The sequence below is a fragment of the Salmo salar genome, chromosome ssa19 (genome assembly GCF_905237065.1).
Source record: "Salmo salar chromosome ssa19, Ssal_v3.1, whole genome shotgun sequence".
Taxonomy (NCBI): domain Eukaryota; kingdom Metazoa; phylum Chordata; class Actinopteri; order Salmoniformes; family Salmonidae; genus Salmo; species Salmo salar.
The window spans coordinates 18,078,691-18,102,641 of NC_059460.1; the positions used below are offsets into that span (position 1 = coordinate 18,078,691).

Here is a 23,951-nt window from a genome sequence, read left to right on the forward strand (position 1 = left end):
TGAGGGAGGTCATCTGCCCTGCCTTTAAGTGAAAAGCCCCATCATTCTGCATTTCACTCCTAGAGCCGTTTATCATGTTCTTGCTATGCGATCGCTTTTTACGAGGACACCTGTGTCAACTCCTAGGAGGGAAGGAGGGAATGGGGAGAGGTTAGGGAGAGGGGGAGACTGATGCAGGGCACGTGGACCATTCGGCTTTCATCTCGTGAGCGCTCTCATAGGCACAAGTCACATCTGGTACAGGCACACACCCCATAGAAACTTTAGACTCAAACTCTCTCTTTATGCTTAAGGCCCCTTATTGATGCTCTGTCTCATCCCTCACTGTCAACATAGGAGGAAATGATGTTATCAGCATGTTGACATGCTAAATGCCTGTCAGTGTGTCAAAAAGAGAGAGTGTGTGCGTGTGCGTTTTTGTTTGAATGAATGACACACACCCCAAGCTGTAGCTTCAGGTTAACATTTCATTAGAAGAGTAATTGTCCACTGCCCGTTAACCCTTTCATCAGTGTAGCTACAGGCGAGGAAACGTCCACCCAGAAGTAGCTAGTTACTAGGCGGACTGGGCTAATTATCAACCAGATTGACACATGGCAAATAGGCAGCAGTGATTTGCTCATTAGAATTAGAACAGCACCTCCGGACATTAAGGCCCCGGTCCCTAATAATCCTGACCGGGCAGGGAAGGAGGGAAAGAGAGAGAGAGAAGCAGTCATGTCAAAGGCATGTGCCATGTCGCCGTGTCAACCAATGATTAGCCACACGGTATTACAGCAGTCTCCTTTCACCATCTAAAGAAACATTTTGAAATGTTAAATAGAAAAACCTAGCCTAAGGGAAAATGTATCAGGGGACAAGCATGTTGAAAGAGGCCCCAAGTCGGCTATTGAAATCGTATTTCAAATCAAATCAAATTTTTGTGGTCACATACACATGGTTAGCAGATGTTAATGCGAGTGTAGCGAAATGCTTGTGCTTCTAGTTCTGACTATGCAATAAAATCTAAACAGTAATCTAACAAATTCACAACAACTACCTTATACACACAAATACACACAAATGTAAAGGGATGACTAAGAATATGTACATATAAATATATGGATGAGCGATGGCATGCGGCATAGGTAAGATGCAGTAGATGGTACAGAATACAGTATATACATATGAGATTAGTAATGTAGGATATGTAAACATTATTAAAGTGGCGTTATTTAAAGTGACTAGTGATACCTCTATGTAAACATGATTAAAGTGGCGTTATTTAAAGTGACTAGTGATATCTCTATGTAAACATTATTAAAGTGGTGTTATTTAAAGTGACTAGTGATACCTCTATGTAAACATTATTAAAGTGGTGTTATTTAAAGTGACTAGTGATATCTCTATGTAAACATTATTAAAGTGGCGTTATTTAAAGTGACTAGTGATATCTCTATGTAAACATGATTAAAGTGGCGTTATTTAAAGTGACTAGTGATATCTCTATGTAAACATTATTAAAGTGGCGTTATTTAAAGTGACTAGTGATATCTCTATGTAAACATTATTAAAGTGGCGTTATTTAAAGTGACTAGTGATACCTCTATGTAAACATGATTAAAGTGGTGTTATTTAAAGTGACTAGTGATATCTCTATGTAAACATGATTAAAGTGGCGTTATTTAAAGTGACTAGTGATACCTCTATGTAAACATTATTAAAGTGGTGTTATTTAAAGTGACTAGTGATATCTCTATGTAAACATTATTAAAGTGGCGTTATTTAAAGTGACTAGTGATATCTCTATGTAAACATTATTAAAGTGGTGTTATTTAAAGTGACTAGTGATATCTCTATGTAAACATTATTAAAGTGGCGTTATTTAAAGTGACTAGTGATACCTCTATGTAAACATGATTAAAGTGGTGTTATTTAAAGTGACTAGTGATATCTCTATGTAAACATTATTAAAGTGGCGTTATTTAAAGTGACTAGTGATACCTCTATGTAAACATTATTAAAGTGGCGTTATTTAAAGTGACTAGTGATATCTCCATGTAAACATTATTAAAGTGGCATTATTTAAAGTGACTAGTGATACCTCTATGTAAACATGATAAAAGTGGTGTTATTTAAAGTGACTAGTGATATCTCTATGTAAACATTATTAAAGTGGCGTTATTTAAAGTGACTAGTGATATCTCTATGTAAACATTATTAAAGTGGTGTTATTTAAAGTGACTAGTGATACCTCTATGTAAACATTATTAAAGTGGTGTTATTTAAAGTGACTAGTGATATCTCTATGTAAACATTATTAAAGTGGCGTTATTTAAAGTGACTAGTGATATCTCTATGTAAACATTATTAAAGTGGTGTTATTTAAAGTGACTAGTGATATCTCTATGTAAACATTATTAAAGTGGCGTTATTTAAAGTGACTAGTGATACCTCTATGTAAACATGATTAAAGTGGTGTTATTTAAAGTGACTAGTGATATCTCTATGTAAACATTATTAAAGTGGCGTTATTTAAAGTGACTAGTGATACCTCTATGTAAACATGATTAAAGTGGCGTTATTTAAAGTGACTAGTGATATCTCTATGTAAACATTATTAAAGTGGCGTTATTTAAAGTGACTAGTGATACCTCTATGTAAACATGATTAAAGTGGTGTTATTTAAAGTGACTAGTGATATCTCTATGTAAACATTATTAAAGTGGCGTTATTTAAAGTGACTAGTGATACCTCTATGTAAACATGATTAAAGTGGTGTTATTTAAAGTGACTAGTGATATCTCTATGTAAACATTATTAAAGTGGCATTATTTAAAGTGACTAGTGATACCTCTATGTAAACATGATTAAAGTGGTGTTATTTAAAGTGACTAGTGATATCTCTATGTAAACATTATTAAAGTGGCGTTATTTAAAGTGACTAGTGATATCTCTATGTAAACATTATTAAAGTGGCATTATTTAAAGTGACTAGTGATACCTCTATGTAAACATGATTAAAGTGGTGTTATTTAAAGTGACTAGTGATATCTCTATGTAAACATGATTAAAGTGGCGTTATTTAAAGTGACTAGTGATACCTTTATTAAGTCTGTTTATTTAAGTGGCCAGAGATTTGAGTCTGTATGCAGGCAGCAGCCTCTCTATGTTAGTGATGGCTGTTTAACAGTCTGATGGCCTTGAGATAGAAGCTGTTTTTCAGTCTCTTGGTTCCAGCTTTGATGCACCTGTACTGACCTCGCCTTCTGGATGATAGCGGTGTGAACAGGAAGTGGATCGGGTGGTTGTTGTCCTTTATGATCTTTTTGGTCTTCCTGTGACATTGGGTGCTGTAGGTGTCCTGGAGGGCAGGTAGTTTGCCCCCGGTGATGCGCTGTGCAGACCACACTACCCTCTGGAAAGCCTTGCGGTTGAGGGCGGTGCAATTGCCGTACCAGGCGGTGATACAGCCCGACAGGATGACCTCGATTGTGCATCTGTAAAAGTTTTTGAGTGTTTTAGATGACAATCCAAATTTCAGGCGCTGTTGCGACTTCTTCACCACGCTGTCTGTGTGGGTGGACCATTTCAGATTGTCAGTGATGTGTACGAAGAGGAACTTAAAACTTTCCACCTTCTCCACTACTATCCCGTCGATGTGGATGGGGGGGTGCTCCCTCTGCTGTTTCCTGAAGTCCACGATCTTCTCCTTTGTTTTGTTGACGTTGAGTGAGAGGTTATTTTCCTGACACCACACTCGAACGGCCCTCACCTCCTCCAGGGAGGCTGTCTCGTCATTGTTGGTTGCCTACCACTGTAGTGTCGGCCACGCTGTCATGGGTGAACAGGGAGTACAGGAGAGGGCTGAGAACGCACACTTGTGGGGCTCAAGTGTTGAGGATCAGTGGGGTGGAGATGTTGTTTCCTACCTTCACCACCTGGGGGCGGCCTGTCAGGAAGTCCAGGAACCAGTTGCACAGGGCGGGGTTCAGATCCAGGGTCTCGAGCTTAATGACGAGTTTGGAGGGTACTATGGTGTTAAATGCTGAGCTGTTTACAATGAACAGAATTCTTACATAGGTATTCCTCTGGTTCCAGATAGGATAGGGCAGTGTGCGTGTGATGGCGATTGCATCGTCAGTGGACCTATTGGGGCGGTAAGCAAACTGAAGTGGGTCTAGGGTATCAGGTAGGGTGGAGGTGATATGATCCTTGACTAGTCTCTCAAAGCACTTCATGATGACAGAAGTGAGTGCTACGGGGCGATAGTCATTTAGTTCAGTTACCTTTGCTTTCTTGTGTACAGGAACAATGGTGGCCATCATGAAGCATGTGGGGACAGCAGACTGGGATGGGGATTGGTTGATTGGTCTATGTGTCCGTAAAGATTTGGGTACGTTGAAGATTTGGACACGAAACGTAAATCCTTAGCACTTTGAGACTTTGAGGTTAGAAGATGTGAAATATATATTTAACAAGTTGTGACTTTGACCGGTTAAATAAACTACATAGTGCACTACTTTAGACCTTAGGGAATAGGATGCCATTTGGGGTGTAGCCACTGTGTTTTTGAGGGAGCAGCTCGTCTCAACACCCGTCATAACACTGTGTTTTTGAGGCTGCAGCTCGTCTCAACACCCGTCATAACACTGTGTTTTTGAGGCTGCAGCTCGTCTCAACACCCGTCATAACACTGTGTTTTTGAGGCTGCAGCTCGTCTCAACACCCGTCATAACACTGTGTTTTTGAGGCTGCAGCTCGTCTCAACACCCGTCATAACACTGTGTTTTTGAGGCTGCAGCTCGTCTCAACACCCGTCATAACACTGTGTTTTTGAGGCTGCAGCTCGTCTCAACACCCGTCATAACACTGTGTTTTTGAGGCTGCAACTCGTCTCAACACCCGTCATAACACTGTGTTTTTGAGGCTGCAGCTCGTCTCAACACCCGTCATAACACTGTGTTTTTGAGACTGCAGCTCATCTCAACACCCGTCATAAATTCGACTGTTTGTTTAATTCCAGCATGCTGTCTGATCTCTTTCAGTTAAAGTGATTTGTGTGTGTGTGTGTGTGTGTGTGTGTGTGTGTGTGTGTGTGTGTGTGTGTGTGTGGCGGTGGGCCCTGGCAGGTAGAGGAGTGGGTGGTATTGGGATGCGCTCGACTGAGCCTCGCTCTGAGAAGTTTGTGTTTTTCAGGGAGAAGCTCTGGAGTGTTTACAGGCCCTGTGCATCTTGGTACGGCTCTCGGGGGCGATGCGATTCACAAACAACAGTAGCAAAACCAGAAAGAGACAGACAGGGGGTTGCCTCCTGAAGCTGGCCACACACAGACACAAACACGCACACAGTAAATAGCTCAACTGTAGCATACCATCACGCAACACAAAGCATCGTGGGTAGAGAGGCAGGTAGAGACAAGAGGAACTTTTGAGGAGCGACCTTCCGTGCAGAAGGAGATAAAATGAGACCAAGAAGAAATCTGTTTTCTGATTATCTCTTCATGGACCTTTCCTCTCTTCATGGACCTTTCCTTTACTCCGTTCTGATCTTTTTCTCGGCGCCCATCAACTTTTTCAAGACACAAAAACACACAATGGCCGCTAGTTTGCCCTTCCCTGTCCCTCTTTGCTCTGTGGCTGAATGGAACTATGAAAGGGATGGAGTCTGGATGGAGGAGGTGGTGATAACATGGAACTATGGCACACAGAGAGAACGTAGCGGAGACAGACAGACATGCTCTCCTGTTACCCGCTAGCCTAGCACGCCATCTCTCCCACTCCTTTTGACTGTCCTTTGATCCTGCTCTAAGATAGCCCTGCAGTCCTAGCGAGTGGCTAGCGCTGTCCTCTCCACTCCTCACACAGGCATTGGGAGCAAAGTCACACAGCGTGAAAGGATTCTTTTTTCTCTTTGTATTGTTTTTTTGTCTGAAAGGATTTTCTTTTGGACCAATTCTACACTTGTCAAACATCACATGAGATAATAGCGACAGAAAGCGGCGAACAAATGGAAAGCTCCTCTCAGACAGAGCTACAGTCTGGAAGCAATACCAAACTGTTCTTTCTTTAAATTGTATATCCACTAGGAACTCTGCAGTAGACTGTAGTCCAGTGCACTTAAGGGCTGTCGGAGACTTCTTTCCATGGAGTAGCCGGTTGTCTGGTCTGCTATGTTCCACACACACCTGTGGGCCCCTGAACCTCCCTCCGTCCCCCAACTCAGCCGACCCCAGGATCAGACTTTAAGTGGAGGCCAACAGAGTTCTGGAGAGCCACATCTATGGGAATGATATTTTAGCGCAGTTGAAATCGCTCTATGGTCTCTCCTGGTTTTCCAAAGGAAAAAATAATGGCCAGACCCGCTGTTTTGAAAACCAGCAGCTTTCAGAGCAGCACTAAATGTCAACTCGCATCACAGTCAAACCGAAATGGTGTTCCTGCCTTGCCTTATTTTTCCCATCAGCCCGCTCTCAACCCCTCCCCCCAAAAAAGCCAAGACATAAGCCACTCTCCTCTCATTTCCAACGTGTGTCAGACAGATTGAAGTGGTCCTGATGGTCCTGAATTAGGGGCCCGGCGAGATGCCTGCAGATGACTAAATAACAAGGAAAAAAACCTTTGCCACATTCACTTAAGCTGCGTGGGCTGTTACACTGGTGTACAGAGCTCAATCTAACTAGCCACGCATGGTGATGGTGATGGCTCCCCCACAATTTCTGCCTCAATCAGCCTGCCCCCATGGAAAGGTTGTCAGAATAACATGGAAGTGCCATTGACCGCTGCACAGTTCTACGACTAATGGTTGTCATGATAACATGAGTTAACAATGGTTTAGTCTTCTCTGATGGTGTACCGTTCATCAGACTAATGGTTGTCATGATAACATGAGTTAACAATGGTTTAGTCTTCTCTGATGGTGTACCCTTCATCAGGCTAATGGTTGTCATGATAACATGAGTTAACAATGGTTTAGTCTTCTCTGATGGTGTACCGTTCATCAGACTAATGGTTGTCATGATAACATGAGTTAACAATGGTTTAGTCTTCTCTGATGGTGTACCGTTCATCAGACTAATGGTTGTCATGATAACATGAGTTAACAATGGTTTAGTCTTCTCTGATGGTGTACCGTTCATCAGACTAATGGTTGTCATGATAACATGAGTTAACAATGGTTTAGTCTTCTCTGATGGTGTACCGTTCATCAGACTAATGGTTGTCATGATAACATGAGTTAACAATGGTTTAGTCTTCTCTGATGGTGTACCCTTCATCAGGCTAATGCTCTCTCTCGAGTTACAATACCAGTAAATCGTTTTTATGCAGTTTTTGGTATTTGTCCTGCCAATCTTCAAGCAGTGTTAATAAATCATACTTGTCTGGCCATGATGCTGTGTAAAATGATGAATGTGTGAAATCTGCTCACTTCCCTCATCAGCTGAAAGCCTTTTCTCCACAGAGCCATGAGTAAATGTTTTGACTTGTTGGTATAAAACATAAAACTGGCATATGTGTGAGTGTGTGTGTGTGTGTGTGTGTGTGTGTGTGTGTGTGTGTGTGTGTGTGTGTGTGTGTGTGTGTGTGTGTGTGTGTGTGTTTGTAGCCCCCCTTGCCTCTCAACGCTGAGGCTGTAATTTTCTCTAAGCACTTCTCATATGTCGCAAAGACGTGTAATGAGGGGGCTGGGTGTGTGTGTGTGTGTGTGTGTGTGTGTGTGTGTGTGTGTGTGTGTGTGTGTGTGTGTGTGTGTGTGTGTCCGGGTGCATGTTCATTCAGCCCCATGCTGGTGATTGAGGCTTTTCTATGATGTTTATACTCACTCTGGCTAGATGTTACAGCAACAGCACATTCAGCATACACACACACACACACACACACACACACACACACACACACACACACACACACACACACACACACACACACACACACACACACACACACACAGTCCTCTCTCGCTCTTCCTCTCTCTTTCTCTTAAACCTTTCCTTCTTTCTCAGTTGCAAAATAGATGTCAAAGCCCTGGTTTAATAAAGGAATTATCAATTCAAAATCTCTATTTTCCTCTCCTCCTCTCAGGTCCGGAATGTTCCAGGAACTTCACGTCTAACAGCGGGGTGATAAAGTCACCTGGTTTCCCGGAGAAGTATCCCAACAACCTGGACTGCACCTTCATGATCTTCTCCCCCAAGATGTCCGAGATCATCCTGGAGTTCGAGAGCTTTGAGCTGGAGCCTGACACCACTCCTCCCACCGGGGTCTTCTGTCGATACGATAGGCTAGAGATCTGGGACGGCTTCCCTGGAGGTGAGCCACAGTCAAATATCTGGTCAGATATAGTATCTTTGTTAGCGTTAGTATTATACACTATGGTAATATAAACACACTGAATAGGACTGATGAATGTGGACTGGACACATAGCTTAGTCATCATGGCTCAATGCCAAACATGTCCATGTTCAAATAGTCTACCGTACTCCCTTCCTTCCCGTACAGTCACCTATTGTGTTGGGGGAGTTGTTTATGTTTGTCAGTTGGGAGAAGGCCTGGTATGTAGACGAGGGTGGTACTCCACCCTACTGTTGACCAGACAGGAGTGGACTTTCCCCTGTCCAGAAACAACCTAAACTCTTTGTCTAGGTTAGGATTTAGTTGTTGTTTCTCACTGAGTTTAAAAGGGCTTTGAACAGTGTCAGACTTACCTCAGGTATGATATAGAAGGTGTAGCAGGCTCAGTCTATGTCACATAATTATCACTTTTATTTGAATCCCTCGGTGAAACGCATCAACATCACTGACATCTGTGATAAACAGAGACGTTGACATGAAACTACCCTCTCTCAGGAACACACGTTTATTCTGAATATGAAATTCTGAAACTTTTATTTAACACTCTCAGAATAAGGGTTTCTTATTCCTGTCTGAGCGCAAATAATGTTTCCATTGAAAACAAAGAAAATATATAGCCACCCACAGCAGTCTTCTCTCTTGTCGTTTGGGGTTCTAAAAACTGGAAAATAACAACATAACACTTCTCCCATCCAGAGTAATTGGGTGTGTGAGACAGCAGGGCCTGGAGCATGGGAGGGGCAGTAGAGGCAGAAGGCCGTGGAGGAGCCAGAGGAGACGTAGGGGGAGGTTGGGGGCCGTGCTGTGTGTCAGGCCCTGTCTGATGAGGGCTGGGCTCAGTACCTGTGGTGCCTTTTAGATCAGGGGTGCGTTAGCACGGAAGGCTGGAGACACACTCCTCCCCCCTCCCTCCCTCCACCTCCCCTCCTCTCTCCTCCCCCTCTCTCTTCCCTACTCCTCCCCCTCCCTCCCTCCACCTCCCCTCCTCTCTCCTCCCCCCTCCCTCCCTCCACCTCCCCGCCTCTCTCCTCCCCCCTCTCTCTTCCCTACTCCCCCCCTCCCTCCCTCCACCTCCCGCCTCTCTCCTCCCCCTCTCTCTTCCCTACTCCTCCCCCTCCCTCCCTCCACCTCCCCTCCTCTCTCCTCCCCCTCTCTCTTCCCTACTCCTCCCCCCTCCCTCCCTCCCTCCACCTCCCCTCCTCTCTCCTCCCCCTCTCTCTTCCCTACTCCTCCCCCTCCCTCCCTCCACCTCCCCTCCTCTCTCCTCCCGCCTCTCTCTTCCCTACTCCTCCCCCTCCCTCCCTCCACCTCCCCTCCTCTCTCCTCCCGCCTCTCTCTTCCCTACTCCTCCCCCCTCCCTCCCTCCACCTCCCCTCCTCTCTCCTCCCCCTCTCTCTTCCCTACTCCTCCCCCCTCCCTCCACCTCCCCTCCTCTCTCCTCCCCCTCTCTCTTCCCTACTCCTCCCCCCTCGTTCCCTCCATCTCCCCTCCTCTCTCCTCCCCCTCTCTCTTCCCTACTCCTCCCCCTCGTTCCCTCCATCTCCCCTCCTCTCTCCTCCCCCCTCGTTCCCTCCATCTCCCCTCCTCTCTCCTCCCCCCTCGTTCCCTCCATCTCCCCTCCTCTCTACTCCCTCCTCGTTCCCTCCATCTCCCCTCCTCTCTCCTCCCCCTCCTCTCTCCCCGTCGTTCCCTCCATCGCCCCCTCATTCCCTCCATCTCCCCTCCTCTTTCCTCTCCCCTCCCCTCCAATCTCCTCCCCCTCCCTCCATCTCCCCTCCTCTCTCCTCCCCCTCTCTCTTCTTCTCTCCTCCCCGTTCTCTCTTCTCCACTCCTCACCCCTCTCTCTTCTCCACACCTCCCCTCCCTCCATCTCCCCTCCTCTCTCCTCCCCTCTCTCTTCCCTACTCCTCCCATTTCCCCTCCTCTCTCCTCCTCTCTCCTCCCCCTCTCTCTTCCCTACTCCTCCCATCTCCTCTCCTCTCCTCCCCTCCTTTCTCCTCCCACCAGGACCATAGAGACATGCAGAGACACAGAGTTCACAACAGAGCATTTAACATTTTCATAGTGCCGTTGAGTCATGCAGATCATTTAGGAGATGCCCCCCCCACCACCACACACACCAGGCCATCATACACTGGATGATAGAGGAGTCATGCCCTTCCCCCCTAAACCCCAGTTCATACACACACACACCCTCCCTCCTGTGTTATAATGCTGAATCTGAGCCATCAGACCCTGTCTTGGCGAACCCGCTCTCCCTTTCATCTGTGTGTCTGGACGTAAGGCCTGGTTGTACATGGCATGTCAGAGTGAGGGGAGGTGATAGGTTGAGAGGGGAGGTGATAGGTTGAGAGGGGAGCAGGGCAGCAGCCTGGCCTTCACTCACCACTGATCACAGGCTTACTAATCAGAGATAAGCACCAGGCCTCCAGACCTGCTTAACATCTAGACAGAGGAACAAACAGACAGGCACGTAAGCACACACACACACACACACACACACACACACACACACACACACACACACACACACACACACACACACACACACACACACACACACACACACACACACACACACACAATGTGTCACAAACTAATTTAAAGTGCTCAGTGGAACGTGTCCTGGTTTGACTTTTATTGCATTATTTTCTTTTGACATTCTCTTATTCCCCTTTTTCCCTTTCTCTCCATTTCTTTGGTCTTTCTTTCCTCTTTTTCTCAGTGGCTGTTGAGAACTCTCTCCACTGAGGCCAGACCATACCCAGCTCAACACTAAACCAGGCCAGACCATACATACCCAGCTCAACACTAAACCAGGCCAGACCATACATACCCACCTCAACACTAAACCAGGCCAGACCTTACATACCCACCTCAACACTAAACCAGGCCAGACCATACATACCCACCTCAACGCTAAACCAGGCCAGACCATACATACCCACCTCAACACTAAACCAGCCCAGACCGTACATACCCACCTCAACTCTAAACCAGGCCAGACCATACATACCCACCTCAACACTAAACCAGCCCAGACGGTACATACCCACCTCAACTCTAAACCAGGCCAGACCATACATACCCACCTCAACACTAAACCAGGCCAGACCATACCCACCTCAACACTAAACCAGCCCAGACCATACATACCCACCTCAACACTAAACCAGGCCAGACCTTACATACCCACCTCAACACTAAATCAGGCCAGACCATACATACCCACCTCAACACTAAACCAGGCCAGACCATACATACCCACCTCAACACTAAACCAGGCCAGACCTTACATACCCACCTCAACACTAAACCAGGCCAGACCATACATACCCACGTCAACACTAAACCAGGCCAGACCATACATACCCACCTCAACACTAAACCAGTCTTTTGAGAACTCTCTCCACTGTGGCCAGACCGTACATACCCACCTCATCACTAAACCAGGCCAGACCGTACATACCCACCTCAACACTTAAACATCACTCACATTAAAAAAGGCCCAGGAATTTATGACTGGTGCAAAACAGACGGAAACCTCGACCTTGATTCGTCTTAACAAGGAGTTCCTCTCTCTCTCTCTCCATCTCTTTGTGTTTTGTGGGTGTCGAAATTTGTGCCTTTTTCCCATGCCTCTTTATGAGGTCACTTAGTGAAAACCCTCTCTGGTCTAACACAAATACAGCCCCAGGTCTTAGGTCCTGCTCATAGCTTCATCAACACACTAGTTCTCTCACCTCCGTTGGTGGTGGGGGTGGGGGGTGGGGGTGGGAGGGGGCTGTGTTTATTGTGTATGAAGACCCATGTGACAGGCCTAGGGCAAGCAAATACTGACTTAACTCCTAACTTTACACACACTCCCACCTTCAGCTGTGACCTTGGTAACTGACAATCTCCCTCTCCCTCTCTCTCACTCTCTTTCTCGCCTTCCCTCTCTATTTTCCCTCTCTATCCCCTATCTCCCCACCCTCTCTCTCTCCCCCTTTCCCCCCTCTCTCTCCCTCTCTCTCTCCCCCTTTCACCCCTCTCCCTCCCTCCCTCCCTCCCTCCCTCCCTCCCTCCTTCCCCCTTTCTCTCTTTCTTTCTCCCTCTCTCCCTCCCTCCCTCCCTCCCTCCCTCCCTCCCTCCCTCCCTCCCTCCTTCCCCCTTTCTCTCCCTCTCTCTCTCTCCAGTTGGTCCGTACATTGGGCGGTACTGTGGTCAGAATACCCCTGGTCGTATCATCTCTTATACGGGCATCCTGGCCCTGATAATCAACACAGACAGTGCCATCGCCAAGGAGGGCTTCTCTGCCAACTTCACTGTGTTGGAACGGACTGTGCCAGAAGGTAGGTGACTGTCTATCATCAATGGTCCGATTACAATGAGAGAGGCATTATTTTAATTGTCTACTAGGATAAAATGTAAAAAAATATCTACATTTAGCATTTGCTAAAGTGACCATTCACCATGAGTGATAAAGCTACAATCCCTATACATACTGAAACTACCATACACCCCTCCCTACATATGAGGGGGGGGTCCCTGTTCCACTGCTACACACATTTAGTTTAATGTGGGACTAAAGTCAGTTAATAAATCAACAGCTCCCAGTCTTTTCCTTAAGGGGATGTGATACAAGGCATGGGCCATCTCCCCCAGTTTACAAGGCCTGACTTTAACACCGTGGGGCAGAGACACCGGGGGTGGACAGTGCCTCACCAGCCCCTCCAGACAGTGTCCCAGCCACTAACACAGCATCATCTTCGTCCTGGGGCCTGGCCCCCATGACCCCAATTTGAGAAATGCTCCGGCTAAACATTTCATTGATGAAACACAACCACCTCGAAGCCCATAAATCTTTTCACAAGCCACCCCTCCAGTCATCCCCTCTCGCCCCCCCCTTCTTGTTGGGTTGCTATGGCGATGACTGGTGTTAAAAAAACACTAATCATCCCAGATGGTGCTAGGTCCCCCGTGGGGAGTAGTGATATGCATGTGTGCTGAGGTCCCTAGACTCACACAGAGCCTGAGCACAGCCGCATACCGCGATGACTGCCTGTGTCACTAGTCCCTATAGTCCCTACAGCTCAGCACCATGGCAACGTAAACAAAACATGTGTTCAGACTGAACACTAATCCACCAGTATTACATTTATTAGATAGGGACAGATACAATCAAAACACTAATCCACCAACATGAACTCATCAAGTCACTGCATTATTTGACATCTGTCCTACTTACCTAATTATGCAGTTGGCAGCTTACGACCTGGCGGAATGAATCCTCATATCAGAGAGACGATAGATCAAGTCTCTGACAGTTTTTATCCACTGTGGTGCTCTAGTAGGAATGTATTAATACGCCCTTTGATGTATAATCTATGGGTTTTCCTTTTTAACCCATACATATTATAAGACTTGTACACTTCAGTTGAGAGGGGGTTATGTAGGATGGATAAGGTGTTGCTTTGATGGTGACGAAGCAGGCTTGTCTTCTCTCCCTGACAGCCCTGATTTAGGCTGCATAGGGCTCTGGTCAAAAGTAGTGCACTATAAATGGAATAGGGTGCCATTTGGAACACTTCCCTACTATCTCCCTGATCCCCCAGCGCCACACTTCACAGAATGGGCTGCTGCTTAAAATGCAGGCTGATAGCTTATAGCTGATAGCAGCACACATGATCACATTTACCTCAGTGCTGACAACCAGAGACTCTGTTTACAGTCAGAGGGCAGATAGAAGTTCAACTGGGTCTGGTTGATGTTTATGGAGAGATTCAGATTCCTCCTCCAACATGTTGATAAGAAGAAGAAGAAAGAAGGGGGTCTTTGAGAGAGAAGAAAAGAGTGGAGTGTGATATACACTGCTCAAAAAAATAAAGGGAACACTTAAACAACACATCCTAGATCTGAATGAAATAAATAATCTTATTAAATACTTTTTTCTTTACATAGTTGAATGTGCTGACAACAAAATCACACAAAAATAATCAATGGAAATCCAATTTATCAACCCATGGAGGTCTGGATTTGGAGTCACACTCAAAATTAAAGTGGAAAACCACACTACAGGCTGATCCAACTTTGATGTAATGTCCTTAAAACAAGTCAAAATGAGGCTCAGTAGTGTGTGTGGCCTCCACGTGCCTGTATGACCTCCCTACAACGCCTGGGCATGCTCCTGATGAGGTGGCGGATGGTCTCATGAGGGATCTCCTCCCAGACCTGGACTAAAGCATCCGCCAACTCCTGGACAGTCTGTGGTGCAACGTGGCGTTGGTGGATGGAGCGAGACATGATGTCCCAGATGTGCTCAATTGGATTCAGGTCTGGGGAACGGGCGGGCCAGTCCATAGCATCAATGCCTTCCTCTTGCAGGAACTGCTGACACACTACAGCCACATGAGGTCTAGCATTGTCTTGCATTAGGAGGAACCCAGGGCCAACCGCACCAGCGTATGGTCTCACAAGGGGTCTGAGGATCTCATCTCGGTACCTAATGGCAGTCAGGCTACCTCTGGCGAGCACATGGAGGGCTGTGCGGCCCCCCAAAGAAATGCCACCCCACACCATGACTAACCCACTGCCAAACCGGTCATGCTGGAGGATGTTGCAGGCAGCAGAACGTTCTCCACGGCGTCTCCAGACTCTGTCACGTGCTCTGTGTGAACCTGCTTTCATCTGTGAAGAGCACAGGGCGCCAGTGGCGAATTTGCCAATCTTGGTGTTCTCTGGCAAATGCCAAACGTCCTGCACGGTGTTGGGCTGTAAGCACAACCCCCACCTATGGACGTCGGGCCCTCATACCACCCTCATGGAGTCTGTTTCTGACCGTTTGAGCAGACACATGCGCATTTGTGGCCTGCTGGAGGTCATTTTGCAGGGCTCTGGCAGTGCTCCTCCTTGCACAAAGGCGGAGGTAGCGGTCCTGCTGCTGGGTTGTTTCCCTCCTACGACCTCCTCCACGTCTCCTGATGTACTGGCCTGTCTCCTGGTAGCGCCTCCATGCTCTGGACACTACGCTGACAGACACAGCAAACCTTCTTGCCACAGCTCACACTGATGTGCCATCCTGGATGAGCTGCACTACCTGAGCCACTTGTGTGGGTTGTAGACTCCGTCTCATGCTACCACTAGAGTGAAAGCACCGCCAGCATTCAAAAGTGACCAAAACATCAGCCAGGAAGCATAGGAACTGAGAAGTGGTCTGTGGTCCCCACCTGCAGAACCACTCCTTTATTGGGGGTGTCTTGCTAATTGCCTATAATTTCCACCTGTTGTCTATTCCATTTGCACAACAGCATGTGAAATTTATTGTCAATCCGTGTTGCTTCCTAAGTGGACAGTTTGATTTCACAGAAGTGTGATTGACTTGGAGTTACATTGTGTTGTTTAAGTGTTCCCTTTATTTTTTTGAGCAGTGTATATATATATATTTCCCTCGTCTTTGCATCTCTGTTTCTCTCTTGCTCTCTCGCTCTGTCTCTCTCGCTCTCTCTCTGCAGTAGTGAGTAAGGTACAGGGTATGCAGCAGTCAGGGACTGTCTATGAGCTAAAACAGATGGTCTCTCCATCTGCTTGACGCCTTTCAGACCTGTGTCTCTGGGACGCTGAACAACGCTGATATACGCAATACGTAGCTGTGTGTGTGTGTGTGTGTGTGTGTGTGTGTGTGTGTGTGTGTGTGTGTGTGTGTGTGTGTGTGTGTGTGTGTGTGTGTGTGTGTGTGTGTGTGCAGAGTGTGCAGAGTGTGCTACCGTCCAGGCTCAGCCAGTGTGTGTGTGTTTGTGTGTGTGTGTGGATGTGGGTGTAGGTGGGTGGGTGACTAGAGACAGCAGGGTCAGACTGGGGCCAGGGTCCGAGTCTGACCCTGGGGGTCATAGGGTCAGCGTCTAGACAACTCCGCTACATATGGGACTCCAGGGAATGGCGGAAGAAGAGCTCACCTCTTGACCTGGCCGGTGGTTGTATACTTACAACACACACACACACACACACACACACACACACACACACACACACACACACACACACACACACACACAGGCTGACCCTGGACGGTAGCACCATGTCAACATACACAAGGAGATGCCCTCTATCCTGGTTGGGACAGGGCATTCTGGGAGATTTACGGCCCAGAACACCGACACTAAATGTGCCCTAACACCCCGAGGGACAACAATATTAGGAAATGTGCACCATGTGCGAAACACATAAACTGCCTACAGGGAGCTTTAAAGGAGAGATGAACCAGCACCAGAGGAAAAACTACTAGCTCAACTTTAATGCATAATACTTTCTCTTTTCCGATTACAGTTTACAGTGAACTTAGCCCTACACTGAATGTTTTATGACTAAAGCTTTATGTCTTGATGTAGCACCACACTTTCACTGTGCTTGCCTTCCATTTAAAGTCTCTGTGTGTGGTAGTGGGAGAGAGGAACCGGAAGCAAGGATCTGCTGAGCTGAGGCGGCACTGATGTGGCTCTTTATTCCGGCCACCAGAGTACCAGCCCAGACCCTGCCACTGAGTGTCCCTCTCCCCAGGGACCAGCTCTGTTTTGGGGGTTGTTGTGTGCTCTGGCCTGGGACGCCTGGATGGTGCTTTCAGCTCTAAATTTAGACAATCTCCCTCTCTCCCCTTCTTTCCCACCCCTTCTCCCTCTCTCTCTCTCCCTCTCTCTACATCTCTCGATCTCTCTCTCTCTCTCTCTCTCTCTACATCTCTCTCTCTCTCTCTACATCTCTCACTCTATCTCGCTCTCTCTCTACATCTCTCTCTCTCTCCCTCTCTATCTCTCTCTCCCTCTCTCCCTCGCTCTCTCTCTCTCTACATCTCTCTCTCTCTACATCTCTCCCTCTCGCTCTCTCTCTCTCCACATCTCTCTCTCTCTCTCTCTCGCTCTCTCTCTCTCTCCCTCTCTCTCTCTCTCTCTCTCTCAGACTTTGACTGTTCAGACCCGTTGGGTATGGAGTCAGGGGAGATAGCATCAGAGCAGATCGTAGCTTCGTCCCAGTACAACCCTGGCTGGTCCCCGGAGCGAGCCAGACTCAACTACTATGAGAACGCATGGACACCAGGAGAGGACAACAACAAAGAGTGGATACAGGTACAGTCTGCACCATAAGCACAAAGTAAAATATAACATTCTGCAGATGCTTTTATCCAAAGCGTGCATACATATTCGTATGGATGGCCTCAGCCAATCTTGGCGTGGCTAGTTCCATGCTGTACCAACTGGGCCACGTGGGACCGCCATGTGTCCCAAAGACATCATAGAATTTCTCAAAGGTGGCTAATGTCTAATCATAACTAAGTGAAGAGAAAGGGTGTGTTTATAGCAGTGAAAAAAAGTTCATTACCATGTAAGTAATATGGAAGCTGTAACTTTTCCAAAGTCATCCACCCAAAGCTGCTTGAAGACAAAACAACCACAGGCTTTTTACAAGTCTTATTGAATCACTGTCTGAACCAGTGTGTGTCCAAAATGGCACCCTATTCCCTATGTAGTGCACTATTTTTGACCAAGTTAAAAGTAGTGCACTACACAGGGAATAGGGTCATAAGTAGTGTCCTGGGCCATGGTCAATGTTAGTGCACTACTTGGTGAATACGGTGCCATTTGGGACTCAGATCCAGAGTGGTGACTATAGTGAAGTTGACTCTCCTTCCTGGTCCAATCCCAGCAGTCTGTCTGTGTGCTCTGAGGATGCCCCTGTGGCATGCTGGGTAAATCTTTTAAGGTGATCCAGAAATCTGGTGATTAATTTATGCTTCCTGTGGAACTCCAGGCTAGCTGTGGATTCCAGACACTCCACAAAGAGTCTCTCTCTCTCTCTCTCTCTCTCTCTCTCTCTCTCTCTCTCTCTCTCTCTCTCTCATCCGCTGTGGTTACTGCCCCAGGGGACATATCCACCAACACACACTCATTGTTATCATAGGGTTTTACTGTACTGCATGTGTGCTGGGATCTGCATTAACATTCACAGACAGAGAACTTTATATGAAAAGACTGGAGCTCTGTCTCTGATCCCAAAGGCACTGCTATGTCACATACCCTGGAGCCTGTTATTGTGTTGAAGTGGTTACCCCACTGACCCAACCATACATTACATTACCTATACAAGTTTTTGTTTTTCATTATAGTCCGTCCCCGCGTCGCTGAAAAGTTTGTCTCGACTGTACGTGTGTAGTCCTCAAGGAGCTTTATAGTAGTCCACTGGTGTGGCTCAGTTGGTAGAGCATGGTGCTTTCAATGCAAGGGTTTTGGGTTCAATTCCCACAGGGGACCAGTATGAAAAAGTACCAAAATATTTGCTCTTGCTCAGGATCAGAGCGTCTGTTAAATGTAAAGCTGGCTTTACATTTGTTTGGGCGACGTTCATAAATGAGGTTTTCCTTATTGCTATGAAAATATTGTCCTGAGGGCCCCTGTTGCACCTTCCAGACTAATTGAATTCGAGGAGTGGGAGTGTGTTTGTTTTTGTGTGTGTGTGTGTGTGTCTGTGGAGGAGGCCCTTGGCTCTGTGCTCTGTGGGTGAGTGGGAGGAGAGCCCTGGGCCTGGCAGGGGCCCATTGTACTGGAGAGAAACCGATGGCGGTGCCCTAAATGGCACCCTATACCCTATACAGTAGTGCACTACTTTTGACCAGGGCCCATACAGTAGTGCTCTGGCAAAGAGTAGTGCACTACTTCCCGCAGCAGTTCCTTTAGAGGAGAGGGGAATGTTAAAGTTGTGTGACGTTGATTGTCTCTCAGAGGGGAAGTTACACAGTTAAGCCCTAAGATGTTGCATCTATTGGGACATAGAGGAGGTCAATGATCGACAGAACACACGTTCATACTGGGGATAGGCACAAATTCATGTCCGGAAAATTCATGTCCGGATTCATGTACTGTAGATACTATGGTCTTGTCCTTTCCCAGTGTTGCTAGATTCAGCCTATGTGTCCTGAGAGACTTAATTCAGTGGGAATCTTATTCAAATACCTATTTGTTTTAATGAGGACTTATTTAAAACCAGCCCTTTAAACCAAGTGGGCCGTTCTGCTCTGTACTGTTCTGTTCTTCACTGTCTTTCTCTCCTAACGAAAGTCTAAATGTGTCTCTCTCCCGCTGTGCTGATGCCAGAGCAAAAGAACAACGATCCGGCAACTGTTCAGAATCCTCAATAGAGTATTGATTATGCTTAGGTTTTTTATTTATTTATTTAAAAGTGATTTCATAGTGTAGAGAATCATTGTACCATCTAAACCGCTGAGACATATATTTTCCATCACCCAATATATTGTATTTTCAGCTGTTTGAAGCTGGTGTACAAAACCAAAAGTAAAATACACAAAACGAAACATTTCTATGTAAATTTGGTCAGGAAGCCCAAAAAGTTACATATTGCAGCTTTAATGGTATTTAGCAGTAAAATACAACCAGATAAAAAGGGGATATTCTCTGTTGGGCGCTCCAATGCCAGATGACAAAGAAGTGGATGCCTGGCACGTCTGTTTCTACGGTAACAAAGAGTGAATTCCGCGTTGGTATGGTGTGTAATTTGTAATTTCTTGAAATCTTTGCCGCCGCGCATATGCCCTCCCTGAGCTCATGAAGAGAGAGAAGTTTCATTATAACAAGTGTTATTAAAAGAATGGAGTTCTTCATTTCTCTTTCATTAAGCTTGTCTGAGGGAGGGAGCAGCGGCAACAACAATCTCTCCCCATCGTTAATGGCAGGCGCTCTCACGACACCACGAGACAAATCATCTCTCACGCCTGTTAGATGGATATCAATTCATTATTCATTTCATTAATTCTCTGAATGCAATTTGCACCAGACGGTTTTATTAGCTATTCATGACAGGGAGTGGGGTTTGAGGGGTTGATATCTCAGGCATATTTCTTCTCTGCCTATAGTTTATTCAGATAACATATATCTAGGGCTGGATGGCGTAGGTTTGTCATCTATTTTAATGCTGCCTCTCATGTTAATATATTGAGATGAGGAGCAGGGCAACATGCTGGAGTTTCTCCTACTGTTAATTAGGCTGGTGGGGTTTCTTATGGCTTAGCATGGAACTCTGGTGGGTTAGCTATTCATCACACTCTATTGTCCCAGAGGAACAGTCCTTTGGTGTGTGTGTGTGTGTGTGTGTGTGTGTGTGTGTGTGTGTGTGTGTGTGTGTGTGTGTGTGTGTGTGTGTGTGTGTGTGTGTGTGTGTGTGCGCGCACGCGTGTGTGTGCGTGCCTAAATGCGTGTGGGTAGGTGGACAGGCGACCTTTGAGGCTTCTCACATCCACCAGGAAGTGTATTTATAATCGTTAGATAGCTATTCCCCTTTCCATTCCCATGTCAGCCACGTCAAGAGGGAGGTACAGTGAATATCTACCTTTGTGGATCCTCCATCTGTTTGAAGCCCCCAGAAGGGGAATAGTATGGATGTATGTAGCAGCAGGTTGCTGTGATGATGAATGAACTCACCTTTAGCCAGATAGTGTATTTTTGGGTTGGTTCCAGTAGGAAGACCTGATTGGTGCGTGACGGGCCTGGTTCCAATAGGAAGACCTGAATGGTACATGACAGGCCTGGTTTGAATAGGAAGACCTGAATGGTACATGACAGGCCTGGTTCCAATAGGAAGACCTGAATGGTGCGTGACAGGCCTGGTTCCAACAGGAAGACCTGAATGGTGCGTGACAGGCCTGGTTCCAATAGGAAGACCTGAATGGTGCGTGACAGGCCTGGTTCCAACAGGAAGACCTGAATGGTGCGTGACGGGCCTGGTTCGAACAGGAAGACCTGAATGGTGCGTGACGGGCCTGGTTCCAACAGGAAGACCTGAATGGTGCGTGACGGGCCTGGTTCCAACAGGAAGACCCGAATGGTGCGTGACAGGCCTGGTTCCAATAGGAAGACCTGAATGGTGCGTGACAGGCCTGGTTCCAATAGGAAGACCTGAATGGTGCGTGACAGGCCTGGTTCCAATAGGAAGACCTGAATGGTGCGTGACAGGCCTGGTTCCAATAGGAAGACCTGAATAGTGGGTGACGGGCCTGGTTCCAATAGGAAGACCTGAATGGTGCGTGACGTACTAGGAGGAAATACCTTCATCTGTACAATACATTTGGCCCTCTGACTGAGGGAGGACAGATATATTTTTGGCGGACATCACACTGTCTCCGACCTGAAAACAAAAGCAGAGGGAAGATTTCCCGGTCCCCCTGGGACACTGACGACACACACACATATACACACACACACACACACACACACATATACACACAGACACGCACACTTCGACGCTGACGCCATGAGGAATGGGCTCTGTCAGGAAAGGAGATAGAGTGGGAGAGAGGTTTTCCCTAGGCCTGAGTGATGCCATAAAAGCAAGATGGCATCACAGAGTCTAACATCTTGCCTCAGACAGCAACCATTGATCTCACACACACACACACACACCATGAATAATACATGCTGTCCCTGAGAGAGAAAGTCGATACCTGAAATCATTTCTGTTGTCTATCACAAGGATAAGATACAGGTTATCCATAGTATTGTTTTTTACTGATGAGCTCAATGGTAAATGTTCTCCATATCTGTAGGATTTATTTGCAGAGGTTATAGCCATAATATCCATCTTGCATCATAAATGTATTATCGGTATTTACAGCATTTTCTGTTTTATCTTACACGCATCTCGCCGATAACCCAAATTATTTAATCGGAAGTAAAGTTATGGAGACAAAAACAGATTGTCCCTTCTCTCTAAGCACTCTGGGAAAGGATGTTGACTTTAATCTTGCTTGTTGGGAGAAAACCAGTTGATGAAAGAGCAGAAAATTAAAAACAATGTTTTCATAAAACTGCCCTAATCTCACTCCTTTGGCTTTGGCCCAGTAAAGTAAAGTCACCAGTGCAACAGGAAGTAATTATATGTTAACATATGGCTGTATGGAGGAAGGCCATGTCTTTCCCCATGGAAACCCCTAGAACGCATGCACACAGTGGTGGAAAAAGTACTCAATAGTCATACTTGAGTAAAAGTGAAGATACCTTAATAAAAATGACTCAAGTGAAAGTGAGTCACCCAGTAAAATACTACTTGAGTAAAAGTCTAAAAGTATTTGTTTTTAAAAATACTTAAGTATCAAAAGTAAATGTAATTGCTAAAATATACTTAAGTATCAAAAGTAAATCATTTCAAATTCCTAATATTAAGAAAACCAGACAGCACGATTGTTTTTTTTAAATTTACAGATAGCCAGGACCACACTCCAACACTCAGACATCATTTACAAACAAAGCATGTGTGTTTAGTGAGTCCACCATATCAGTAAAGTACAGATACACCCCAAACAACTACTTTAGTAGTACTTTAAAGTATTTTTACTTAAGTACTTTACACCACTGCATACGCACGTACACACACACACACACACACACACACACACACACACACACACACGCACACACACACACACACACACACACACACACACACACACACACACACACTAACCTCCACTATTTCACACAGAAAAACAGGTTGAATTCCACTTTTCCAGCCATCAGCCATCAAACAAACACTAATTACTGACTTCCCTGATGATAACATTGTCTGCTTCCCAAATGTACTAAACTAATTGTGACCAGCTTTCATAGGGCTCTGGTCAAAAGTAGTGCACTATGTAGGACTAGGGTGCCATTTGGGATGTAGGCATTGCTTCAGCTCTCCAGCCGTTTATCCAGGTCCAGGGAGAAAAGGAAGGAGAGAGAGAGAGAGAGAGAAAAGAGAGAGAGGGGAGGGAGAGAGGGGGAGAGGGAGTAAGGCAGTGCTGGGCTATGGGCTCATGTCAGCCGCTAAAACAACTTGCTCAGCCATATCCTGTTTTCCTATGGACCCGCACGGCCAGCGGTCAACAGCCGTCCAAATGTGTTTTCAATTATCCATGGTCAGTGGGATGAAGGATAGAATAGAAACAAAGGATAGAAATGTTTAGCACTCTCGGGGTATGTCCCATATATCACCCTATTCCCTACCTAGTGCACTAATTTTGACAGGGGCCTATGTAGGGAATAGGGTGCCATTTGGGACGCAGACTCCTCTCCATTGTCTTTGTCAATGAGAGGCTCTTCAAGCTGCTGGGCCTGTCTTGTCGTCATGCCAAAGGATGAGTAATTAGAATAATGGGCTTGTAATTAACATCAGCTTCTCTCTGTTGATGAAGTCTGGCTAAAAGAAAGTGGAAGGAGACCGGGAGTTGGCTGCCCTGTCAGATCTACTGTACGGTTAAAGCTCCCGACTCCGGACGACACACTGGTGTTTGAGCCCTGTCCCGGCCCCTCTGTCTGTGTCCGTCTACCTTCATACTGTACCGTCATTAAAAAAGATCCACTGTACAGTATCTAGGCCTACACTATAGACCTGACATCCTCTTGACTGAAACATACTGTTACTGTATCATAGTGGCCATCCATAGACTAGGCTGCTCCATATCCTGTACCAGGCTTGTCACTGACATGTCCTGATGAAGTCATTCCCTAGTCACTTCCTTCCTGAGGTCTCGCTGCTTTGTTTCCTGAAGGACGGTGGTCATTAGTCAGTCATCTGTGGTAACAGTGTAAGCAACCATGGAGGCCA

The 23,951-nt window shown here is 46.3% G+C and overlaps 1 protein-coding gene across 1 annotated transcript in view; it reads left to right on the forward strand.

Annotated features, from left to right (window-relative positions):
* The window catches only part of LOC106578544 (neuropilin-1a), an 80,606-nt gene that overhangs the window by 25,311 nt on the left and 31,344 nt on the right, over nucleotides 1-23,951 (forward strand). The window contains 3 exon segments of the mRNA XM_014157488.2: nucleotides 8,061-8,288; nucleotides 12,509-12,664; nucleotides 17,262-17,428. Of these exon segments, the coding sequence (XP_014012963.2) occupies nucleotides 8,061-8,288; nucleotides 12,509-12,664; nucleotides 17,262-17,428 (551 nt within the window).